The sequence below is a fragment of the Cyprinus carpio genome, chromosome A7, assembly GCF_018340385.1.
Source record: "Cyprinus carpio isolate SPL01 chromosome A7, ASM1834038v1, whole genome shotgun sequence".
Classification (NCBI taxonomy): Eukaryota; Metazoa; Chordata; class Actinopteri; order Cypriniformes; family Cyprinidae; genus Cyprinus; species Cyprinus carpio.
Genome location: NC_056578.1, coordinates 20,630,139 through 20,650,657, shown reverse-complemented (window position 1 = coordinate 20,650,657; position 20,519 = coordinate 20,630,139). Strand labels below are relative to the sequence as shown.

Here is a 20,519-nt window from a genome sequence, read left to right as displayed (position 1 = left end):
TATACTTCATTTATTTTTGTGACGGCAATCCCTACTTTGTAGTTAAACTCATCAAAGTTAAATTATGTCTATTATGTGTCTGTGTTTTTATATTTTTCATGCAAGTAGCTAATGCTACTGTTTTGGCTATTAGTTGTAAGGTGAGCTAGTTCATGGCTACAAGACTCTTAGTTAGTCTGTGTTATCAATGAAACGTTATAAAGCAAGCAAATTTTTGTTTTATTTATGTGTTTACTTTTATTTTCAGTATGCATAGTTCTTGGAAGAGAAAGTTTTATGTTTTAGCATCGTGCCGCGTTGATTTCATGATGCATTTTTATTGGCTGGTCAGTCAACATATCGTAGCAGCAAACACACTGCGAAGATAATGCTGAATTTCTGACACTGTCATAAAATGTAAAATCTTTGGTAAAAAAATCTTTGGTCTCAAGACGTGACAACAGCCTTCTTTGAACCTCTCTCACTGTAAGACATACTGTAGGACCACCATTTAGGAGCCACAATCACAGAAATCACGATTATTTCACGACGCCAATCTTTCATGGGATAGCTGAAAATCATGCAGTGTGTCTTGTGCTTTAGACGTTTATGCTGCCTCAGTAGCCTTTCCAAAATCAATTTAGGGAGGTGCCTTCATGCACAAACGCTGCCTGCAAAGTCCGACTGATAAGGCAGCGAGGCAACAAGTCAGCTGCATAAAGGGGTCATATGATGTTGCTAAAAAGAACATTATTTTGTGTATTTGGTGTAATGCGATGTGTTTAAGCAGTTTAAGGTTCAAAAAACACATTATTTTCCACATAATGTACATGATTGTTTCTCCTCTATGCCTCAAAAGCGAGGTGTACGCTGATTGCCCAGCTATCTAGTGTGTTGTGATTGGCTCAATACCTCAAGCATGTGACAGAAATGTTATGCCCCTTAACATACTGTGATGCTCGGAATGACAAGACAAAAACAGTAAAACCCATTGTAAACGAGGCATCTGTTGCATCCAGTGGGGACATAATTACTGATTATAATGACTTATACTGTCTTTTTACACGTTGCATTGTGTATTGCGCTGTGTAAACATGAAACCATGTCTGGAGAAACAACAAAGCACTACTCTACACTGCTCAAAACTCGTGTCTGAATCATCAGTGGCAAATTCTTTAAATCCAAAAAAAAAAAACGTGAGTCAGAAGCGCCAGACTGTCCTTGCAAAGTTTTAACTGCCCGACTTTGTAGAAACAGACACCGGCATTGTAGGCTACCCTCACAGGAAACAGTCCCCATCCTCTGCAAAATGTGCTGCACACATCTGAATATTTGGGTTGAACTGTTCTGGAACAGTGTTGTAAAAACAACTTAACCACTGCTTTCTAGTTGTGTCCTCTTTTGGAAGGCCAAACAAAGTAGTTTTGTTTTCACAACGAAACACAGTGTCACATGCGGCAGGCTAGAGTGAGCGGCGGCCGTTGGGTTTGAGAACGGTGCGGCTGGTAGATTCGACGAAGGAGCGGACGGTGGGCAACCACAGGCTGGAGTCCGCTTTGTCCACAGTGAGAGCCGATCCAGTGATTCACAGTGCAAAGTTGATGTATTTCTTCAGCAACCAGCACGGATCAGCTCTAGGCATGACGAAGCAGATATCGTCCTCTTTTGAAAGGCCAAACAAAGCAGTTGCGTTTTCACAATGAAACACACAGCATCTCCACAGCGGCAGCGGCAGCAACAATACTACAGTGAGAATCAAAGTTACGCCTCTTTTCTTTGCGTGAACATCTGGGCAGTGTTATGCAAATCTTCCCACATCGTGACGTAGACATGTGGGGGCATGTTAGAACGAGCCGTTTTAGGTAGGTGTGGTTGACTCTTAACTTTTATAAAGAATTTAATTTATGCACACACACACACCACTCGCACTTAAACAAACACGGTGAGAGGGGTCGGAGATTGCAGATCGCACTGCGCATACATAGTAACTTACTGGTGCTGCCCCTTGACTTTTATTAATAAAATAGCATAGATACTAGATCACTACAATATCTTCCTAAGCAACAAGGTAAAATCGAAGTAAACATCATTGTAGGCCTATGTAGAAAGAGATGCACAGACGCAGGTAATTCACACACACAACTGTCATCTCTCTCTTGAATCGATAATTCATTAAAATAAATGCAATAATTCATTCACATAGATGTAGTTTTACCACACTATTTCATCTCTGTTTCTGATTTAAAGCGAGCAGAATGCTAGAGCTAGCGAGCCGTAACTGATGAAAATAACCACAATTTTTACCTATTCGGCTAACTTGGCAAATGACCATGGAATAAGCAGGATAATCAACGGCTTACTGGTGATTATCCCTTACATATTATTCTGTTTACGGAACAAATCTTCTGTTTATTCTTTACCACCATAATATGCGCAAAGCGTCATGGGGGCATAGGTTAAAGCCTGTGGATAGTTCAGTGAACGAGAGAGCAAATTCAGACACTGGAGAGAGTTGCGCGATGTTCAGCAGTGTAATGTAAACACGCAGACCCTCTACAAACACACCATGATGTAGGCTATACAGCCTCATCTGAGAGACCCTAGTCCTCTTTAGTCTTTATTATATAAGTACGTTTTAATACCTGGATAGTTATTAAAAACACTGTAAGACTCTTAGACAATGCTGGTCTGTAAGTCTGCTTGAAGCGGAACCAGCTAACATTTATTTTGGTGTTATCTGGCTCTCAGTGAATAACACTCTGTCAGTGAAAGTGACTGTTTAGATGGGAATTAATAGGACTGCAAATTCCTGAAGGGACTTATGGTGCAATTAAATATAATTTTTTTTTTTTTTTTTTTTTTTTTTTTGTTGACTTATTCCAACAAATCATTTCAGAAAATGTTTCAAAGCTGTGGGACTTGAGAAGAGAGGTTGAAACTTAATTTGAAGACTGCAGGTGCATGATAAGTCACTCAGATGACAGTGTGATAAAGGAATTTGATAAATAGGAAATGTTTTTCTCACTTTCGTAGGACCACAGAACTGATGGGCCTCACACTTGCTTGGCCGAGCATGTCCTTTTGGCTAGACAGTTCTTCACTGTCGGATCAACAGGCCATTTCAGACTACAGCCTGGAACCCTCTGTACTTCCTGGGAATCTGCACTTTATAAAATCAGCCTCAAAAAAGCAATTGATTTAAGTCCAGTAGGAAACATAATTTAAGATTATGTTTTTATAAAAAATTATGAGAAATATGATTGTATCTGTCCTTATGTAATAGTAGTGGGTCAAACTTCATGTGCTTCAATGTTTACTATACAGTAAACACTACTAAGCAATCAACGCCCTCTTGTGGTTGCTGGAGGAAGTAAACTGGTGTTATTTTCAAAGCTTTAAATGTACTGTCATTAAAAAAGATATAGAATTTTAACAATGTTTATTTAGTCCTATCAAGTTATTTTGCTCAAACCTAAATTAAAAGAAATTTGTTTATAATCTCTGCACAGGAGAGACTTGGTGTCGTTTTAAAAGGAAATATATATCGGTATTGGCAATTGTCTAAAATGAGTTGAAAAATATTGGATATTGGCAAAATTCCAAGTTCATGCATCCCTAATTAAAACGTCAAAGTGGTAAATACTACTACGTTGTGTAACATTTCAAGTAGACACATCTACACTATAGTAAAAATATTTTACAATTGTATAATTTTAGATGATATATAAAGTTGTACTTTATATACATTTACATTGGTAGCACTTTATTTTACAGTACTGTTCCTCATGTACATACTATGTACTTATTATAGTAATTACAATAACTATGTAATAACTAGGTACTAACCCTGAACCTACCCCTAAACCTAACCCTACCCCATGTAGTTACCTTGTATTACCAGAACTTTCTTAGATAAGTACACTATAAGTACATGTAAGTATATGTACTGTAAAATAAAGTGCAACCTTTACATTAGCATTGTTAAGCAGCACAACTGTAATAAACATTGATAACACTGTTTCTTGAGCACCAAATCGGCATATAAGAATGACTTTTGAAGGATCGTGTGACACTATAGACTGCTGAAATTCAGCATTGCCATCAAAGAAATATTTAAATTGAAAAATATTTTAAAACAGTAAACAATAACTTTTTTCTTGTATTAATTTTTATTGCATCATAACTTAAAAAAATATATAAAAATAAATATGTACAAACATGAAATGCAAAGAGGTCCACAGCAATTATTTTGAAATTGCAATATTTAAAAATATCTTTCACTGTTTTTTTTTTTTTTTTTTTTTTTTTTTTTTTATCAAATAAACGCAGCCTTGGTGAGCATAAGAGACTTCTTTCAAAAACATTAAAAAAATTATCGATCCCAAGCTTTTGAATGGTAGTGTAACATTTAAATGTAGAAAACACATTATAAGTGTTTGAAGACTGTAAACACAAAAGTGTCTTGCAAATGTGGCCCTGGATCACAAAACATAAATCTTTTTTTTTTTTTTTTTTTTAATTTATATGTCATAAATATATATATATAAATACGCTTTCCATTGATGTATGGTTTGTTAGGATAGGACAATATTTGGATATGATACAACTATTTGAAAATCTGGAATCTGAGGGTGCAAAAAAAATCCAAATATTGAGAAAATCGCCTTTAAAGTTGTCCAAATTAAGTTCTTAGAAATGCATATTACTAACCAACAATTAATTTTTGATATATTTACAGTAGGAAATTTACAAAATATCTTCATGTAACATGATCTTTACTTAATACCCTAATGATTTTTGACATAAAAGAAAAATCTATAATTTTGACCCATACAATGTATTTTTGGCTATTGCTACAAATATACCCCAGCGACTTAAGACTGGTTTTGTGGTTCAGGGTCACAAATACTTTTTATAGTCTCTTAAAAATGTAAATGCATTTAGCTTGCTTTGGGCAGGACGACAGAAGGATCTGGCTTTAGGCAACCAAAAATGGAAACCTTAATTACAGACTACTACAACGATCCCACATCTTTTGTGGCCTTGTTGCATGCAGTTGTTTAAAAGTAAATGTTTAAACTGACAGACACCAACTCCCTTGTGTATCACTTAAAGACAAATATCTTGCAAGAAAAGACAATCACAAAGTTACAGACTCTAGTTATCAGTAGATATGCTGATAATGCCTACAGTATGATGTCTAAATTTTGGTGCACACCCATATATATTTGGTCTTGTTCAAAACTATTACTCTTCTTTGAATGTGTGTGACTGAGCTGTTACCTATTAACTTGTTGGAACAGACTGCTGTGTGTACACTCATGTCTTGCCAAGGTATTTACCATTTCCTTTTGACATGCAGACAAAATCCATAGAAGGTTTCCCTGTAAAGCAGAAAACTCTGAGAGAGACTTTAGCCTATTAATGGTACAATAATTTTAGCATATAATCTTTATACAAACACGAATAGATCTGAGTTTTTAACAGCTGAAAGATGAAATAACTTATCACACATAATGGTTATTTTCCTCGTCAAGATTGTGATTCATGTTTTAAGCCGGGTCGGAGTGAGAGCTATACACAACTGAAAGAGCAAGAGGAAACTGTGGTACAAGCCAAAGTGTCAGAGCCTCTCTATTTGTCTGAACAGGAGGAGGGGCCGGGGGAAGAAGGTGGGGACTATGCTAATGGATTGAGAGGAAGTGAGGGAAGACTATAGGAATGTGTTGGAGATTTGAGGGAGAGTTCAGCTGGGAACGTGCTATCTGCCAAAGGAAGAAAAACAGAGAGACAGATACTCATGTTAAACGGATGAAAACATGCCCCATTTCACCGTGGTACCAGTGCAGGATAACTCTCCGTCCAACTATGACAGTCTAGAGGGAATAAACTGGGTGGATTACAGAGACACAGGACAGGGAGGATACCCTGGACATGGAGACACAGTTAGCTCAGATGGTAAGTTTTTTTTTTTTTTTGCTGTTGCTGTTTTTTTTCCATTTATCACTTTGTGAAAACCAGTCCTCTAGTCATAAAACTTGGGTTAAACTACCTCAGGAGCTGAATTTGAAAGTTTATTCAGTTTAAAAGTTTGATTTAACCCTATTTTTCTTGACAAACCCCACTGACCACTTACATCCCAGTTTTTGGGAAAATCTGAAGGAGCATTATCATGTTGGCAAAGTTGTATCTCCATAAAATGACGTGTATATATATATATATATATATATAAGGGGAGGGATTTAAGAGTAACTCAAGCCGGGACTCTTGGCACAGTACTGACATGCCAGACACCACATTGGTGTCAAAGGAAAACAATAAAGATCTAAAGCAGAGGTGGGACCGGAGGTCTGTAATAACGGGACAGGCCTCAAGTATTCATGGACACAAAAGATGGAGCCTTCTCTCTTTGTGCCAGAACAGCAGCTGAGGGTTTAACTGGCATTTCTTTCCTCCATTTTGTTTCTTTCTCTAGTACATTTTAAAGAGAGAAACAAGTTGTAAGATAGAGACATGTGCTGCCCAAAGGCAAGAATAAGAGACATCAGCATCTGTTTACTGCAGCTGTAACTGGCCTATGGAGAGACCACCAGGTCTGTGGAGACACAATTGTCTTTTTACCCTTTGTGTGCTGGAGTAAAAGGGTGTAAATTTGGGAGCAAGGCTTTTGTAAATGGGATATGCACATAATGTACAACACATGCACATACAATATATAGGCCTAGCTAATGTACCATATACTAATTGCTTACTGTTAGTGAGGTCAAGAGAGTGTTGCTGGAGCCAGTCTTGTCATGTTTTTGCCTATAGGCTTTGTGAAAAAAAGTAAAATAAAAAACGAATAATATCTTGCATCAATCAGTACATAGCAGATGCTGAACTTGCACGTTAAAATTAATGAACAAATTGAATATTTGAATGAATCACTACAGTAATTAAAAAAATAAATAAATAATGCATACATGCAGATTCTTGCCTTATGGCATTCCATAAATGATAATTAATTATACAACTAATCACACATGAATCATTGCAACAACAAAGAACCCCATCATCTCAAATGTAGAGCAAACATTAAGAAGAAAAAAATCTAATGGTATATAATCCAAATGAAAAACAGACTCAAAAAGGGCATTTAATCACAGAAAAGTAGAAAAATGCAAATATACTATATATACACAAAATAATATTCACGTCATGCATTTCCCATGCATTTTTGGGAGTCTTTACCACTGGCTTTTTAAATTCTCTCTCTCTCTCTCTCTCTCTCTCTCTCTCTCTCTCAACTTTTCTGAGCATGGAAATGATGACAGGCTGGAAAACTTGCAGAAGTACAATGTATGATTACATAATCCTATTTCTAAGTTTATCATTTCCTAGCAGAAGATGTGTTTGTCTATGATAAGGCAGGTCTGACTTGAATAAATCCTGTGATGGCCTTAATATGTTTGCATTTGTGAATAAAATTCAGCAATAGCCTCACCTATTGACCTCATAGTCTTCAGAAAATTTAAGTGTGTGTCATCACAGCACAGCATGACTTTAGAAAAGGTGGTAGCGGAAATTGTGGGTGGTCATTGAGGCTGTAGATCTCTTTATACCAAATGAGTTTGTATGATTTTCTCTGTCTAAGCAAGGGTGTAGGTTGATGAAGGTTGATGAAGAAGAGTGGTCTTATGTGGCAGTCACACTGGCGGATCATTTAACTTTAGGAGGGGCAGAGCAGAAGGAGGGTGTTCACACTGCTAACTTTGTTTTTTAGCATGTCAGCTCAGCGATGTTTAGAGCAGGACTGCACACTGCGGTCATTGTGCTGAAACAGGCCTGTAATGAAAAAGCATCAGCTCTCAGTAAAATCCTTGAACCACGTCATGCCTTACTTCCACATTACTTACAGGAAAATAGCTGAAGAGAGGAAGATAGATAAAGTGAGACTTTTTCCACATATATGAAATAAATAATGTAAAGTTCTATTCAGTATGCCCAATAAGCTGTCAGAGATCATTAGCATTAGTTGAGGAGAGACAACTGTATTCTTACTGTATACTTACACAGATAAGATGTTATCCCAGCTGGTTTTCTTTGACAAATTATTTTCTAATACAACTGGATCAGGTTTTTGTTATGGTTTAATGATTGGGTTTAACACAAACCCAGTGTACCTCAACTAATGACCAGGGAGGTCATCCTCTTTATAACCTGAAGGAGTAGTTATTTGACACGGAAAAAGCAACATAATGCTATTTTTGAGTGGGAGCTGCCTGGCAGCCTTTAACATCAAGAATGTTTCTGGCTTCTCAAGGTAACAGAAGGTCAAGGTCAGAAAAAAAAGAAAGAAAGAAACATCCTCTTCCACTGAAAGGGCCTGTATTAGTTTTTGTTGAAAGACAGACAGGCACAGAATGTCTTAAACTGACTTATCTCTTAATAATCTCATATATGAAATTGTTTTGCGGACATATTATGATCAGGAACAGAGCTAATAAATAGGTACAGTATAAAGGCAGTATTCAGTCCACCTTGGAGCCTACTGACGGGTCATCTTAAGCTCATGTGCTGAATCGGGGCAAATCAAGCTCTCAATATCTCCCAACATACCAATTACACTAACATTGAAAAGTTTGGGAAAAGTTTGGGTATGACTTTTAAAAGAAAAATTATTTTATTCGGCAAGGATGCATTAATCAAATGTGCTAGATGCATTGATCAGAGGTGACAAAGACATTTATAATGTATAATACTTTATATGTTTAGATAAAGTAACTCTTGATGTTGTAAGCTGTATGAACTTACAAAAGCGTTACACAGAAATTGTTACCTTTATGTATATTATCTGCTTCATCTCATGTTAAAAAAAGAAATGTACAAATTGTGAAGAGCAAAGTGTTTGCTGTCTGAAAATAATGACTGCATCATGTAAACACTCAAAGCCAAAAAAAAAAAAAAAAAAAAATAGTCAATCATTATAAAACACTCAACACCAAACACACACCTCAACTGTAGGTACATGAATCATAACCAGGGTAATAATCAGCTTTTTTAAAAATAGAGAAACAAATTCATCCTGACATCACATGATAACAGGTTCCTAACCAACATAACAAATTCAACAATGTAAATAAAACCTGCAAAGAGAAAAACAATGCAATAGACTAATATTAACTGTTAACGCCACAGTACATGCTGGGAAAAGCACAAATTAGACTCAGCGTAGTCCTATTGTTGATTTGACTTATATTTTAAAGTATATTGAAATAAATAAATACATAAATAATGCACTGCATTATTGCCACTTTTTACTTTTTCACAGTGTTGTTTTCATAGAGCTTTTAAGTATATATTTTATCTATCTTTTGCTAATGTTTTAAATTATTGGAACTTCAGTACAGTACAGCTTATTCTCCCTTGTTAACACTGATCAAAGCCTTCATACATTCTGCTCTCCCAGCAGGGTCCAATTCCACAGAATTACTCAGCTGTACTCATCTAATTCTGAAATTCTATTACCAGTGATGGGCTATTGTGTAACAAACTTCTCTTTTTGTGGAAAAGGCGTAAGGGGGGCAGTCCACCCCTTTTGTTTGTAAAGGCTAAAACACACTGGTAAAAGCTTGGTTGTCTAAATAGCATCATCTTTAAACTATTAAAAAGATGTTGACACAGATGTTCCACAGAATTACTCAGCTGTACTCATCTAATTCTGAAAGTCTATTACCAGTGATGGGCTATTGTGTAACAAACTTCTCTTTTCGTGAAAAAGGCGTAAGGGTGGCAGTCCACCCCTTTTGTTTGTAAAGGCTAAAACACACTGGTAAAAGCTTGGTTGTGTAAATAGCATCATCTTTAAACTGTTAAAAAGATATTGACACAGCTAAAATGAAACATGCATAAATGGCAAGCATTAATGCAATGTAAAAGTCACTAATTTCCCAAATATCATATACATTGCATTAAAGGAATCATGTTAATATGACTGTTCTTAAGACACTCACTGGAGCTGTTGAAGTTGTAATAAAGGATCGGGAGAGTGACGTGTCTTTGCCGGACAAACAGAGTGGGTTATGCAGTTAAGAACTTAATGAGCACAATGGTTAGTCTCAAAAATCAAAACACTAATACAAATCATCACAGACAGAAGCACACATGAGTGAACACACACCTGCTGTTAACAATGTACTTACACACCGGATATTATTTTTAAAATCACATCAAGCAAGCAAGTATGCCATCATAACACATAACATTGCTAGAAAGGGCTAAATCAGCCTAAACAGAATGACTTTCACTCAATATGAAAACTTAAAATATTTAATAAATGTGATGTTCGGCCAATTTCACACAACCTCCTTACCAGCTAGTTTATTTCTTTGTGATGTTAATCAGCGTTTGCATTTTCCAACACAACATGTTTTTGTCTATTCAGTACTGTATATTCCACTATGGAGGTAAATGCACTATTTGCACAAAAGCTGGTCTACCTTTGGGCTATTGTTTGAGCAGTAATTTGCAGATGTTTGAACAGAGCTGTCTTATGCAGCTGTTTAGCAAATGTGCCTGAGTCTTCCCTTGTACTGTGCAATAATAGCTTGTGTGTGTCATTTTTTTTTAAGATTGTTCAAAACGATTGATTATGTAGGATCTAAAAATATGACTGTACAAGTAATGTTCTTGACACTAGATTGGATAAATGCTGCTGTTGTAAGCATGTAAAGTCTCTCAGTTCACTTTAAACAACACATGTGTGAGGTTAGTAGTTTTGGCTTTGATCTGCAGCTTTTAGCACAATCCTGTTAACGTGTCAGGACCTGCCACCCACCCTAAAACTCCTGCTTCCCCCACCTGCAGTTACACAAGACACATTCGTTCTGGGGCCTGTCAAATCATTTCTGTTAGGCTTTGTGTGGAAACAATCCAGTAAGCATATCTGGTATACATAACAGCTCCTTTCAAACTTTTCTTACTCAGGATACAAATTGTTAACATCTTTGTAGTGTTCAAAAACGTTCTACATTTTATCTCACAGATTAAGGGAAGACGTATTTGTCTACGTATAACGCTAGATGGCAGCATTTGACCATTTTTTCCTTGGTTGCCTTCTAAAGGAATTTTATGGTATTGATTTGAGACCCCTAATGACGACTGATTGATTGATTGATTGATTGATTGATTGATTGATTGATTGATTGATTGATTGATTTATTTAAGTAATTTTAGTAATTTTAGTAAAATTTTAAATTCAGGATTTCATAGTATTGGGCATGTCTATTATCAAAGCAGTGAACATGTTCAGTGTCACAAATTTACTAATTTGATTAGTGACCAAAAAAATACTTATTACTAAATCTTATTTTCCTTTTATGTGTTTTTTTTTTTTTTTTTGGTTCAGTTTGGTTTATATTGACGCTTTATTTTTTGTTGTTGTTGTTCTACTTTTGGTTATGCTTAACCAAGGTTGAATAAGATTGGATTTATTTTGGAATGTGATTATGTACCTTGTTTGGTTGTAAAGCTGATGCATTAAAAAAAATTAAAATAATAAAACAATTAAAAAAAAAAAATAGTTCACCTAATTATTTATTTTAACAGTGGCGTTGCTAGGGATTCTGGGCCATTGCACTGAATTTGCCCTGGGGCCCCTTTTGTGGACCCCTCTCAACCTCTGGGCCCTATGCACACTGTCCCCCTTTTCCCCCAAGTAGCGATGCCCCTGTATCCCAGATTCATTTGGATCCTAGATTTCCAATATCAGCTCAGATAATAAAGAACATATTTCTGCATTTTCAGGCATTTTATTAAATGAGTGTTTGAATTGTGTTAACATTCTGGATTCAAAGTTTTGTGGATGGCCTTTTCCTGTGATTTTGTGTGTGTGTTCATCACTCTAAATCACATATTAAATCTGTTTCAGGGTTTCTGATGTATCAGTTGATGCTATGTGAACCAGAGGGTCAGTGTATGTGTAAATGTTAAGTGTGTGCATCCACATTTTAGCAAATTTACCATTGGCATGGGTGTGTGTGTGTGTGTGTGTGTGTGTGTGTGTGTGTGTGTGTGTGTGTGTGTGTGTGTGTGTGTGTGTGTGTGTGTGTGTGTGTGTGTGTGTGTGTGTGTGTGTGTGTGTGTAAATTCTGATCCCCATCGCTCTCTCAGTAACAGTTAATAGTTCACATTGACCTGGATATAGACTATGAGCACAGCTCAGAGTGCTGCCTGCCTCGCTGTACATAGACAAACATGCTAATCCACAACAATGCTCATGCAAATTCTACCTATATTGGCAAATTAACTCTGGACGCAGGTGAGTGAGACTTATACCAAGCAAACTACAAGGGCAGAGATTTCAATTTATTCCTGACATTAGACCAGTTACTATCCTTTTTTATGTTATATTTGTGAACAAGGATAGGCTATATGGTCACATTATTTTTGAGCTTATGAACTGATTAATTGCTAATTGAAGTCTGTGATGTAGACTAATATTGTATGGAATATATTCCAATATCTCTTTCTCAAATATCACGTCCAATTTGGTCTTTTCAATTTCTGATTTCTGACTTCTAGCATCTGTAAAGGAAAAAAAAACAAAAAACACAATCTGAATAATTGGATAGCCTTTTCAGTGTAGGTGTCAGACTCTGGTGCAAAATATTTCTAAGTAGGATACAGATATAAACCACAAACTGCATATTTCTGATGAACTTGACAAATTGGAATCTGTCACAGCATGCGTAATTAAGACTGGCACTGTATTGGGAGCCTTGCTTTAGCAGTGTAAGTATTGACATTTGTTGTGAGAGCAGAGAGTGTGAGGGCACAAAACAATCAATACGATTTAGTGTCCAGATTCAGTGACCTGATTAAAGGGAATAATAATAACCAAAAATAATAATAAATAAATTAGAAGCATAAATACAAAATGGCTTTAATGCTTGGTGCCAATGCTAGAAAAGGGTTCAAACATACCTGACCAGCAAGTATAACTTTTTATTAAATGAAGTAATTATAAAGGACTACAAATTGAGCTTCAGTGTTTGTTTGTTTGTTTCTCACACTCCACCACTACATACTGATACATTTATTTGTAATTTGTTTCACTTTTTATTTACATATTATTATAAAATAAAAATGATCTCATTTGATTCAGTTCTTGCACAATGACACAATGTAAGAGGGTAAAGAACAGGGCATTGGTCACATTTAGTGGGCATAGGACAGGAAATTACATTACTGAATGTGGGCAAAGCTTAAAGTTATTCTGAGAAAAAAATGGCTGCATAAATATTTCTTTCTTTCTTTTTCTGTCTGGTAAAGAAAAATCCCCTCATCAGTTGAATGGGCAGTAAATATTAAACCAATCCAGATAAAATTAATTATATTTGTGTGATGATACAAAATATGGAAAAGGATAATACAATTATAGGTATAATAATAAATATACCAAATAATTATAAATAATAATAATAGTAGTAATAATAATAATAGTAAAATAATAAAGGATAATAAAAGCCAATTAAATCAAACTGGAGATGATGATCTGTAGCTTCAAATAAAAAAAAAAATTTAATTAATTAAATAATAAAATAAAAAGCTAATGGACACCACATGCACCCACTACATATCAATGATGTATATGCCTGTTAAATCCCATAAATAAAGTTGAAATATCAACCCTCCCTCCAGGTCATGGCAATCATAAAGAAGACAGTCCTTTCCTCAGCACTTCTGACTCAGCATCTAAGAGGAGTGACTACTACGACAAAAACTTGGCCCTGTTTGAGGTTCATTTTTAATTTTAATTTCCTTCTCTTTGTAACATTTCCCACTAAATATATATCTATAATATATTATAATAAAGGAGAATGTTTTCATGTTATGTTACATGTAGAATTCTTCTATATGTTTTTAGTATGTTTGTTACTGAAGTGTATCTTTCCATAGGAAGAGCTGGATATCCGGCCGAAGGTCTCATCTCTTCTCAGTCGGCTGGTCAGTTACACAAATGTTACTCAGGGAGCCAAAGAACATGAAGAGGCAGAAAGTGCTGATGCATCCAGAAGACAAGTGCCCAAGGTTACAAAGTGTTATTTTCACTATAATCAAGACATCTGCAACAATGTTGTTCTGAAAGACTTTTCTCTCTTCTACTTTGTTCTCTGTAGTCTCCAAATATGGGCACACTGATGGGAGTGTACTTGCCATGTCTGCAGAACATCTTTGGTGTGATTCTCTTTCTGCGTCTCACCTGGATAGTAGGAACAGCAGGTGTCGTCCAATCTTTCCTCATCGTTCTCATGTGCTGTTCCTGTGTGAGTTGTTGCAGACACACCCTGTCAAACACACCGTCAGGTTCACTCGTACTTTTCTTTTCCTCGTGTGTCTTTCCTGTTACCAAACAGTCTGGCATTGTTTTAAAGCAGTTTGACACTCACAATATAGACAACTGTCCAAAACAAGACACAGGGACAGAGGCACGTGCCCCCTCAGATTTTTGAGCCAAGTGGATTTTGAATGCAGCTTCCAAAAGACAAAAAAATAGCCGAATAATATTTTTTATATTTCATACAATCACACAGGCGTGATTAGAAGGTGCAGTGCGGCACAGCATCAGCTGCTAAATTCAAATCTCGCTGTCGCTGAGCCAGAGAAAGACGCGTCTTTACAGAGTTACGCATTATAACCAATCACACACGATTCGGTTGAGTTTATGGATGCAATGGCCAATCAGAGGCGTTCAGAGGATTCATCGCTGAAATGCCGGTGTTTTGTTCACTCGCTCGCTGAAGGAATTCTGCTCTCTGACAATTCTCTCATCAGAAACAACAAAGTGCAGATGTGCGTACGAAGTAGGATATTCCTGTCACAGTGCAAACAGCTTCAGTGATTATGAGGGTTTTTGAGAGCGCTTAAAATGTTCTTTGCTTTCTTTCTGTACAATGAAAGTGTTATAATTAGTAAATTACAATGTTTTTATTACATTCACATTAAATACAAAGTCAATCGTATTAAAAAATATTATATGGCATGTCACCCATATTTGGTACTTAAGTAAAAAGACGGGGTTTTATGCGTAGTTAATACTTAGCCCATCGCCCATTATAGATATGCAACTAACATAATCTTAAAAGGTGCAAAATGCATTTAGTTATACATATTTGAGAATCAAGTTATTTCATGATATAGTTTAAAAAGAGTGCATGACGCCACTGCACAGGGAGTATGAAATAAGGTAAAATATGACAGTAGCCTATGTCAAATAATATGGAGAAATAAAAATAGTAAGCCAGTAAATAAAGGTTAACACTGTCAGTTTAACAGCAGATGAGAGTGCTAAAATGGGAGAAAAACTAATGACTCTTCACTAGCCTGATTCTCTGTAGATAAAAAGTGTTCTTAAGTCTGGTTGTGCACAACTGAATTCTCTGGTAACTTCAGACAGCAGTGTCACACAGGTTGTGTACAGTCCTTTATTATTTGTATGCTTTTTTTTCAGACATCTTATCTGATAAGTTGCATTTTGAACCATGCAAGCTTTATATTAACTTAAATAGCAAGCTTACATGCTATATTTAGACACCTGGAGGAAAATGTTTATAAGCTGTTATGCATTAGCCTGGAAAACATGTATTCAGTTAATTTGAGATTACACGAATCTATTTAATTTATTAGATTATGTTGCTACTATTACTGGCTAACCCTCAAATGTAGCTGTTCTTGATTAGTAAGGCAGGCAGTGTGTGAGCTCTGTAACTCTGCCATTTTGAGTTTAATATGTGGAAAGCACGAGATACCCCATCAGGATAATGTGTAACAAAATATAGTTAAAATGTTTAAATGTATGATTTGTTTATTTATTTATTTTAACAGACGATGTTAACAGCAATCTCGATGAGTGCCATAGCCACCAATGGTGTAGTTCCAGGTAATTTTAAATGTTTGTACTCCTTTATATATATTAACATTTCAGTACATTGCCAGGAAAACTGTTAAAAATTATGTTCCTACAGCAAATATTGTACATTAGAAAGAAATATCAGTACAGAAGATTTTAGTTTAGATATTGAATTTTTGATCGAATTATGATTATGACAAGATTGATAATAGCTATTGTTATTTTCCAAAATGTATTCATTTACTGTTCTTATTTTTTGGCAGCTGGTGGGGCCTATTTCATGATATCTCGGTCTTTGGGCCCTGAGTTTGGTGGTGCAGTTGGTCTCTGTTTTTATTTGGGCACAACCTTTGCTGCTGCCATGTACATACTGGGAGCAATTGAAATATTTCTGGTCAGTCTCATTATTATGACAACATACACACAATGATCCAAACCCCAAAATGATCCAGCTCTGAAAATAATCATTCATCAAACTCTTATTGTCTACAGAAATATCTGATTCCTCAGGCTGCCATATTCCATCCTGCAGATATTCATGCAGGGAGTGGTGCGATGCTGAATAACATGAGGGTGTACGGCACAATATGTTTGAGTCTTATGGCTGTGGTTGTCTTTGTGGGGGTCAAGTATGTCAACAAATTAGCCTCCCTTTTCCTGGCATGTGTCATAATCTCCATTGTTTCCATCTATGCCGGAGCTGTCAAATCCATCTTCCACCCTCCTGAGTTTCCGTAAGTCCTAATATGTTGATAGTCAAAACAGTACATAAAATGTTATATGTGGATTAATGTGCCAAACGACTGTGCCTGTTACTTGTTTTGGAAATAATATATATAATAGGCCTATGTCAAAAGAATAAAGTCTATTCATAGCTTCATAACTTCTTATTTATTCATTATTTTACACAGTTTTCTTTTAATGCAGAATGAAAATATAATTGGATACAGATAAGAACTTGTAGATTTTATTCTTTCTCATTTAAATTGTGTAGGATCTGCATGTTAGGAAACCGGACATTGGCTCGTGATTTGTTTGATGTCTGTGGGAAGACAGTAGTTGTTGGTAATGACACAGTTCCCAGCCAGCTGTGGAAGAACTTCTGCAGCTCTGAGAACTCCAGCAGTGCTCATTGTGACGAGTACTTCCTCCATAACAATGTTACAGAGATCCAGGGCATTCCTGGGTTGGCCAGTGGGATCATTAAAGGTAGGGAGACACTGATTTGGTCCATGGCATGTCATCTAGGTCAAAAAAGAAAGAAAAGATTACAGATTAGAAAATTACAAGATATATTTAAAGGCTCTCTTTTTGTGGGCACTTCCTATTTAACATGTATGATATGTGGCTTTGCACATTTTATTTCATTAGGATTTCTTTGTGCATGTGTTTATGTGCAAAACTTGTGGGGGGATTACATGGAGAAAGGGCAGATTCTCGAAAAGGCAAGTCTGCCTTCTGTTGATGTCCATGGCTCCATGGAGACCTTTGGCTTCTATGTGTCTGCTGACATCGCCACATCCTTCACCCTCTTGGTGGGAATCTTTTTTCCTTCTGCCACAGGTAAAACTCATCTGTCCTGTTTGGTTAAGAAATATAAGAATATTTGTTTATTACACAGCTCCCTGTAATGCTTTATTCTGATAGGTCAGTCGTAGAATCCAGGTATAAAATGAAGTGTCTTCAACTTTATGCTACATGTAAAATTCAAACATTTGGTTACCTGATTAATATTAGTACATATGACCCCATTTGTCTGAAAGAAAGAAAAAATGAAAGAAAGTATGCACAAACAAAACAAAAGTAGACATTAAGCTCACTAAAACAGTTTTCAGAGTGGTGAGTTGTGAGAATGATGTGTTTAATAATCGAGAAAATATTTTGTCAGCTGAATATACTTTTTTGTGTTTTTTTACACAATTATATAACTACTACTTGAAGGAAAATGATTTGAAATGCAGTATTTTTGCCTCTCTGCATCTCTGGGACAGGCATTATGGCAGGATCAAACAGATCTGGAGATCTGAGAGATGCACAGAAGTCTATACCAATAGGGACTATCCTGGCTATTACAACTACTTCTCTTGTCTGTATCCTTTTTGTTGTTGGTAGTACTGATATTATGTTTAAAACAAGAATTTAACTATTACTCTTATTGCCAGTATGTTATTCTAGGACTCATTTGTATTTTTGTGTTATACAAACTTTTTTTTTCCAAGAGTAGTTTTATTTAGCATTCAAAGCTCCATAGAATACCTTGACTCCATTGATAGACTTCAGCTCTGTGGTTCTGTTTGGGGCCTGTATTGAGGGTGTGGTGCTGAGAGATAAGTAAGTAATGTAGAGATTACAAATACACCATTTTAATACGGAAACAAGCATCTTGTGTCTCATGTGTTCTTGCATACACCTTTTAGATTTGGAGATGCTGTCAATAAAAACTTGGTGGTTGGCACATTGTCCTGGCCGTCTCCCTGGGTCATTGTGATTGGCTCCTTCTTCTCCACAGTGGGTGCAGGACTTCAGTCCCTGACAGGAGCTCCTCGCCTCCTGCAAGCCATTGCTAAAGATAACATCATTCCTTTTCTTAGAGTAAGAGATCTCCTGATATATGATCGCAAAAAAATATATCAAATGAACACTCCACATCTTTTTTCACCCTGGTGCTTTTCTTCATTACAATACCAATTTGAGTACACAGTATAAAATAGAAGCAAGTTGAGCTTTTATCTGTGGTTCATAATGTACTGTAGAACTACTGTGTTTTAAACCTTAAAACATGACTGATGAAGTTAAAAAGAATTTCAGTAACATGAAAATGCAGTTCCTTATATTTGCTTCCTTTTCTGAAATGCCAAACCACAAAAGAAATAAAAGAAAGGATTTGCATATGTAAAATGTTTTTCCTAAAATGCAAATATGTGATGCTAACAGCTGACTGCTGCTTTCTGTCCCTGTGTGTCAATGTGTTTGCACACGCACAGGTTTTTGGACATGGTAAAGCTAATGGAGAGCCCACTTGGGCCCTGCTGCTGACGGGACTCATAGCTGAGCTCGGCATCCTCATTGCGTCACTGGATATGGTTGCTCCTATTCTCTCCATGTGAGGACAAAGCACAAATATACACACAGATACATCACTATCACACAAAATAAATGATCAAAATTCCATAAAAAGATGTAATTTTATATTGAATATCACATATTAATTTTACCAGCCAAAAATAAAGATGCTTATTCATGTTTCATTTTATATCAAAATGTTTTTATTCACCTGAAATGTCATTGCATGTATTACATAACACTTATTCTAATATGTATATCTGTTTGTTCACTTTACAGGTTTTTCCTGATGTGTTATCTTTTTGTAAACTTAGCATGTGCAGTACAAACACTTTTAAGAACGCCAAACTGGAGGCCTCGGTTCAGATACTACCATTGGTAAGTGTGCATCTAAATTGTGTTTGCATACATTCATTTGTATCTTATTTGTGCAAATCCAAAGAACTTCTCTTGTAGTCACATTTGAATTCAGGTCAAACGTGATCTCACTTCTTGCAGATATTTAAAAATTACTTCCAATAAAACAATTCCAGCAATTATAACTATAGCGTAGAGTAAAATAATGGGTCTTTTTTTATGAAATGCTCTGTTCTCTCCCTCTCAGGGCGCTGTCTTTTCTGGGCATGAGTATGTGTTTAGCGCTTATGTTCATCTCCTCTTGGTACTATGCCATTGTAGCGATGGGCATTGCTGGTATGATCTACAAGTACATTGAGTATCAGGGGTAGGTGATTTCCAATTACATCCATTAAACTAACATACAGTAAATCACTGGAAAACACTTGAAGAGTCATTTGAATTCTCCATCTATAGTTCACAAATCTCTGGCTTGTATATTTTTTTCGCTTTTAGAGCAGAGAAGGAATGGGGGGACGGGATCCGCGGGTTGTCTCTTAGTGCCGCCCGTTACTCTCTTCTTCGCCTGGAGGCTGGACCACCCCACACCAAAAACTGGAGGTTCGTTTGTCACAGACAATGTGTTTTCCACAATAAATGACTGCTGTACATAGAATACATTATATAAACCAAACCACTGAAGATAATATATAAAAAGATGTTAGATAAAAAAAAAAAAAAACTGTAGATAAATGCTAAAATATTATCAGTTGATATTTTTCCAAATCACACACATTTGAAAATGACCTGGGAACACCTTCAGTTAATTTGGTTAAATAATGGTTAAGAAGCCAGAAGATATTGTTTGAATAACATACTCCTGTAGGCGTACTTCAAACAGAGTTTGTACTGTCAGTAACACATTAGTATTGCAGCGTTCAAAAGTGTGGGGTTGGTAAGATTTCCTAATGTTTATGAAAGAAGTATCTTATACTCACCAAGACTGAACACAACATTTATTTGATCATTTAAATACTATAAAGCTATTATTCCAGTCTTCCAGTCTTTGTCACATGATAGAATGAAATCATTCTAATATGCTGATTTGGTGCCCAGGAATATCATGAAATGTTTTTTCCTATTATTATCAATGTTCAGAAAAGTTGTGCTGCTTAATATTTTAGTGAAAACCATGATGCTTTGATAAATATATAAAGATCAAAAGGTCAGCCTTTATTTGAAACATTAATAA

At 36.0% G+C, this 20,519-nt stretch overlaps 1 protein-coding gene across 1 annotated transcript in view; it reads left to right on the top strand.

Moving 5' to 3' along the window:
* The first annotated feature begins 5,677 nt into the window (after positions 1 to 5,677).
* Positions 5,678 to 20,519, top strand: part of LOC109058338 (solute carrier family 12 member 4-like) — a 19,969-nt gene continuing 5,127 nt past the window's right edge. Inside the window, exons 1-16 of the mRNA XM_042760305.1 lie at positions 5,678 to 5,937; positions 13,660 to 13,757; positions 13,918 to 14,049; positions 14,139 to 14,285; positions 15,844 to 15,898; positions 16,132 to 16,262; positions 16,361 to 16,602; positions 16,863 to 17,077; positions 17,267 to 17,431; positions 17,860 to 17,958; positions 18,142 to 18,199; positions 18,286 to 18,460; positions 18,853 to 18,971; positions 19,211 to 19,309; positions 19,536 to 19,655; positions 19,784 to 19,888. Of these exons, the coding sequence (XP_042616239.1) occupies positions 5,799 to 5,937; positions 13,660 to 13,757; positions 13,918 to 14,049; positions 14,139 to 14,285; positions 15,844 to 15,898; positions 16,132 to 16,262; positions 16,361 to 16,602; positions 16,863 to 17,077; positions 17,267 to 17,431; positions 17,860 to 17,958; positions 18,142 to 18,199; positions 18,286 to 18,460; positions 18,853 to 18,971; positions 19,211 to 19,309; positions 19,536 to 19,655; positions 19,784 to 19,888 (2,099 nt within the window). The 5' untranslated portion in view covers positions 5,678 to 5,798. The remainder of the gene's footprint in view (positions 5,938 to 13,659; positions 13,758 to 13,917; positions 14,050 to 14,138; positions 14,286 to 15,843; positions 15,899 to 16,131; positions 16,263 to 16,360; positions 16,603 to 16,862; positions 17,078 to 17,266; positions 17,432 to 17,859; positions 17,959 to 18,141; positions 18,200 to 18,285; positions 18,461 to 18,852; positions 18,972 to 19,210; positions 19,310 to 19,535; positions 19,656 to 19,783; positions 19,889 to 20,519) is intronic.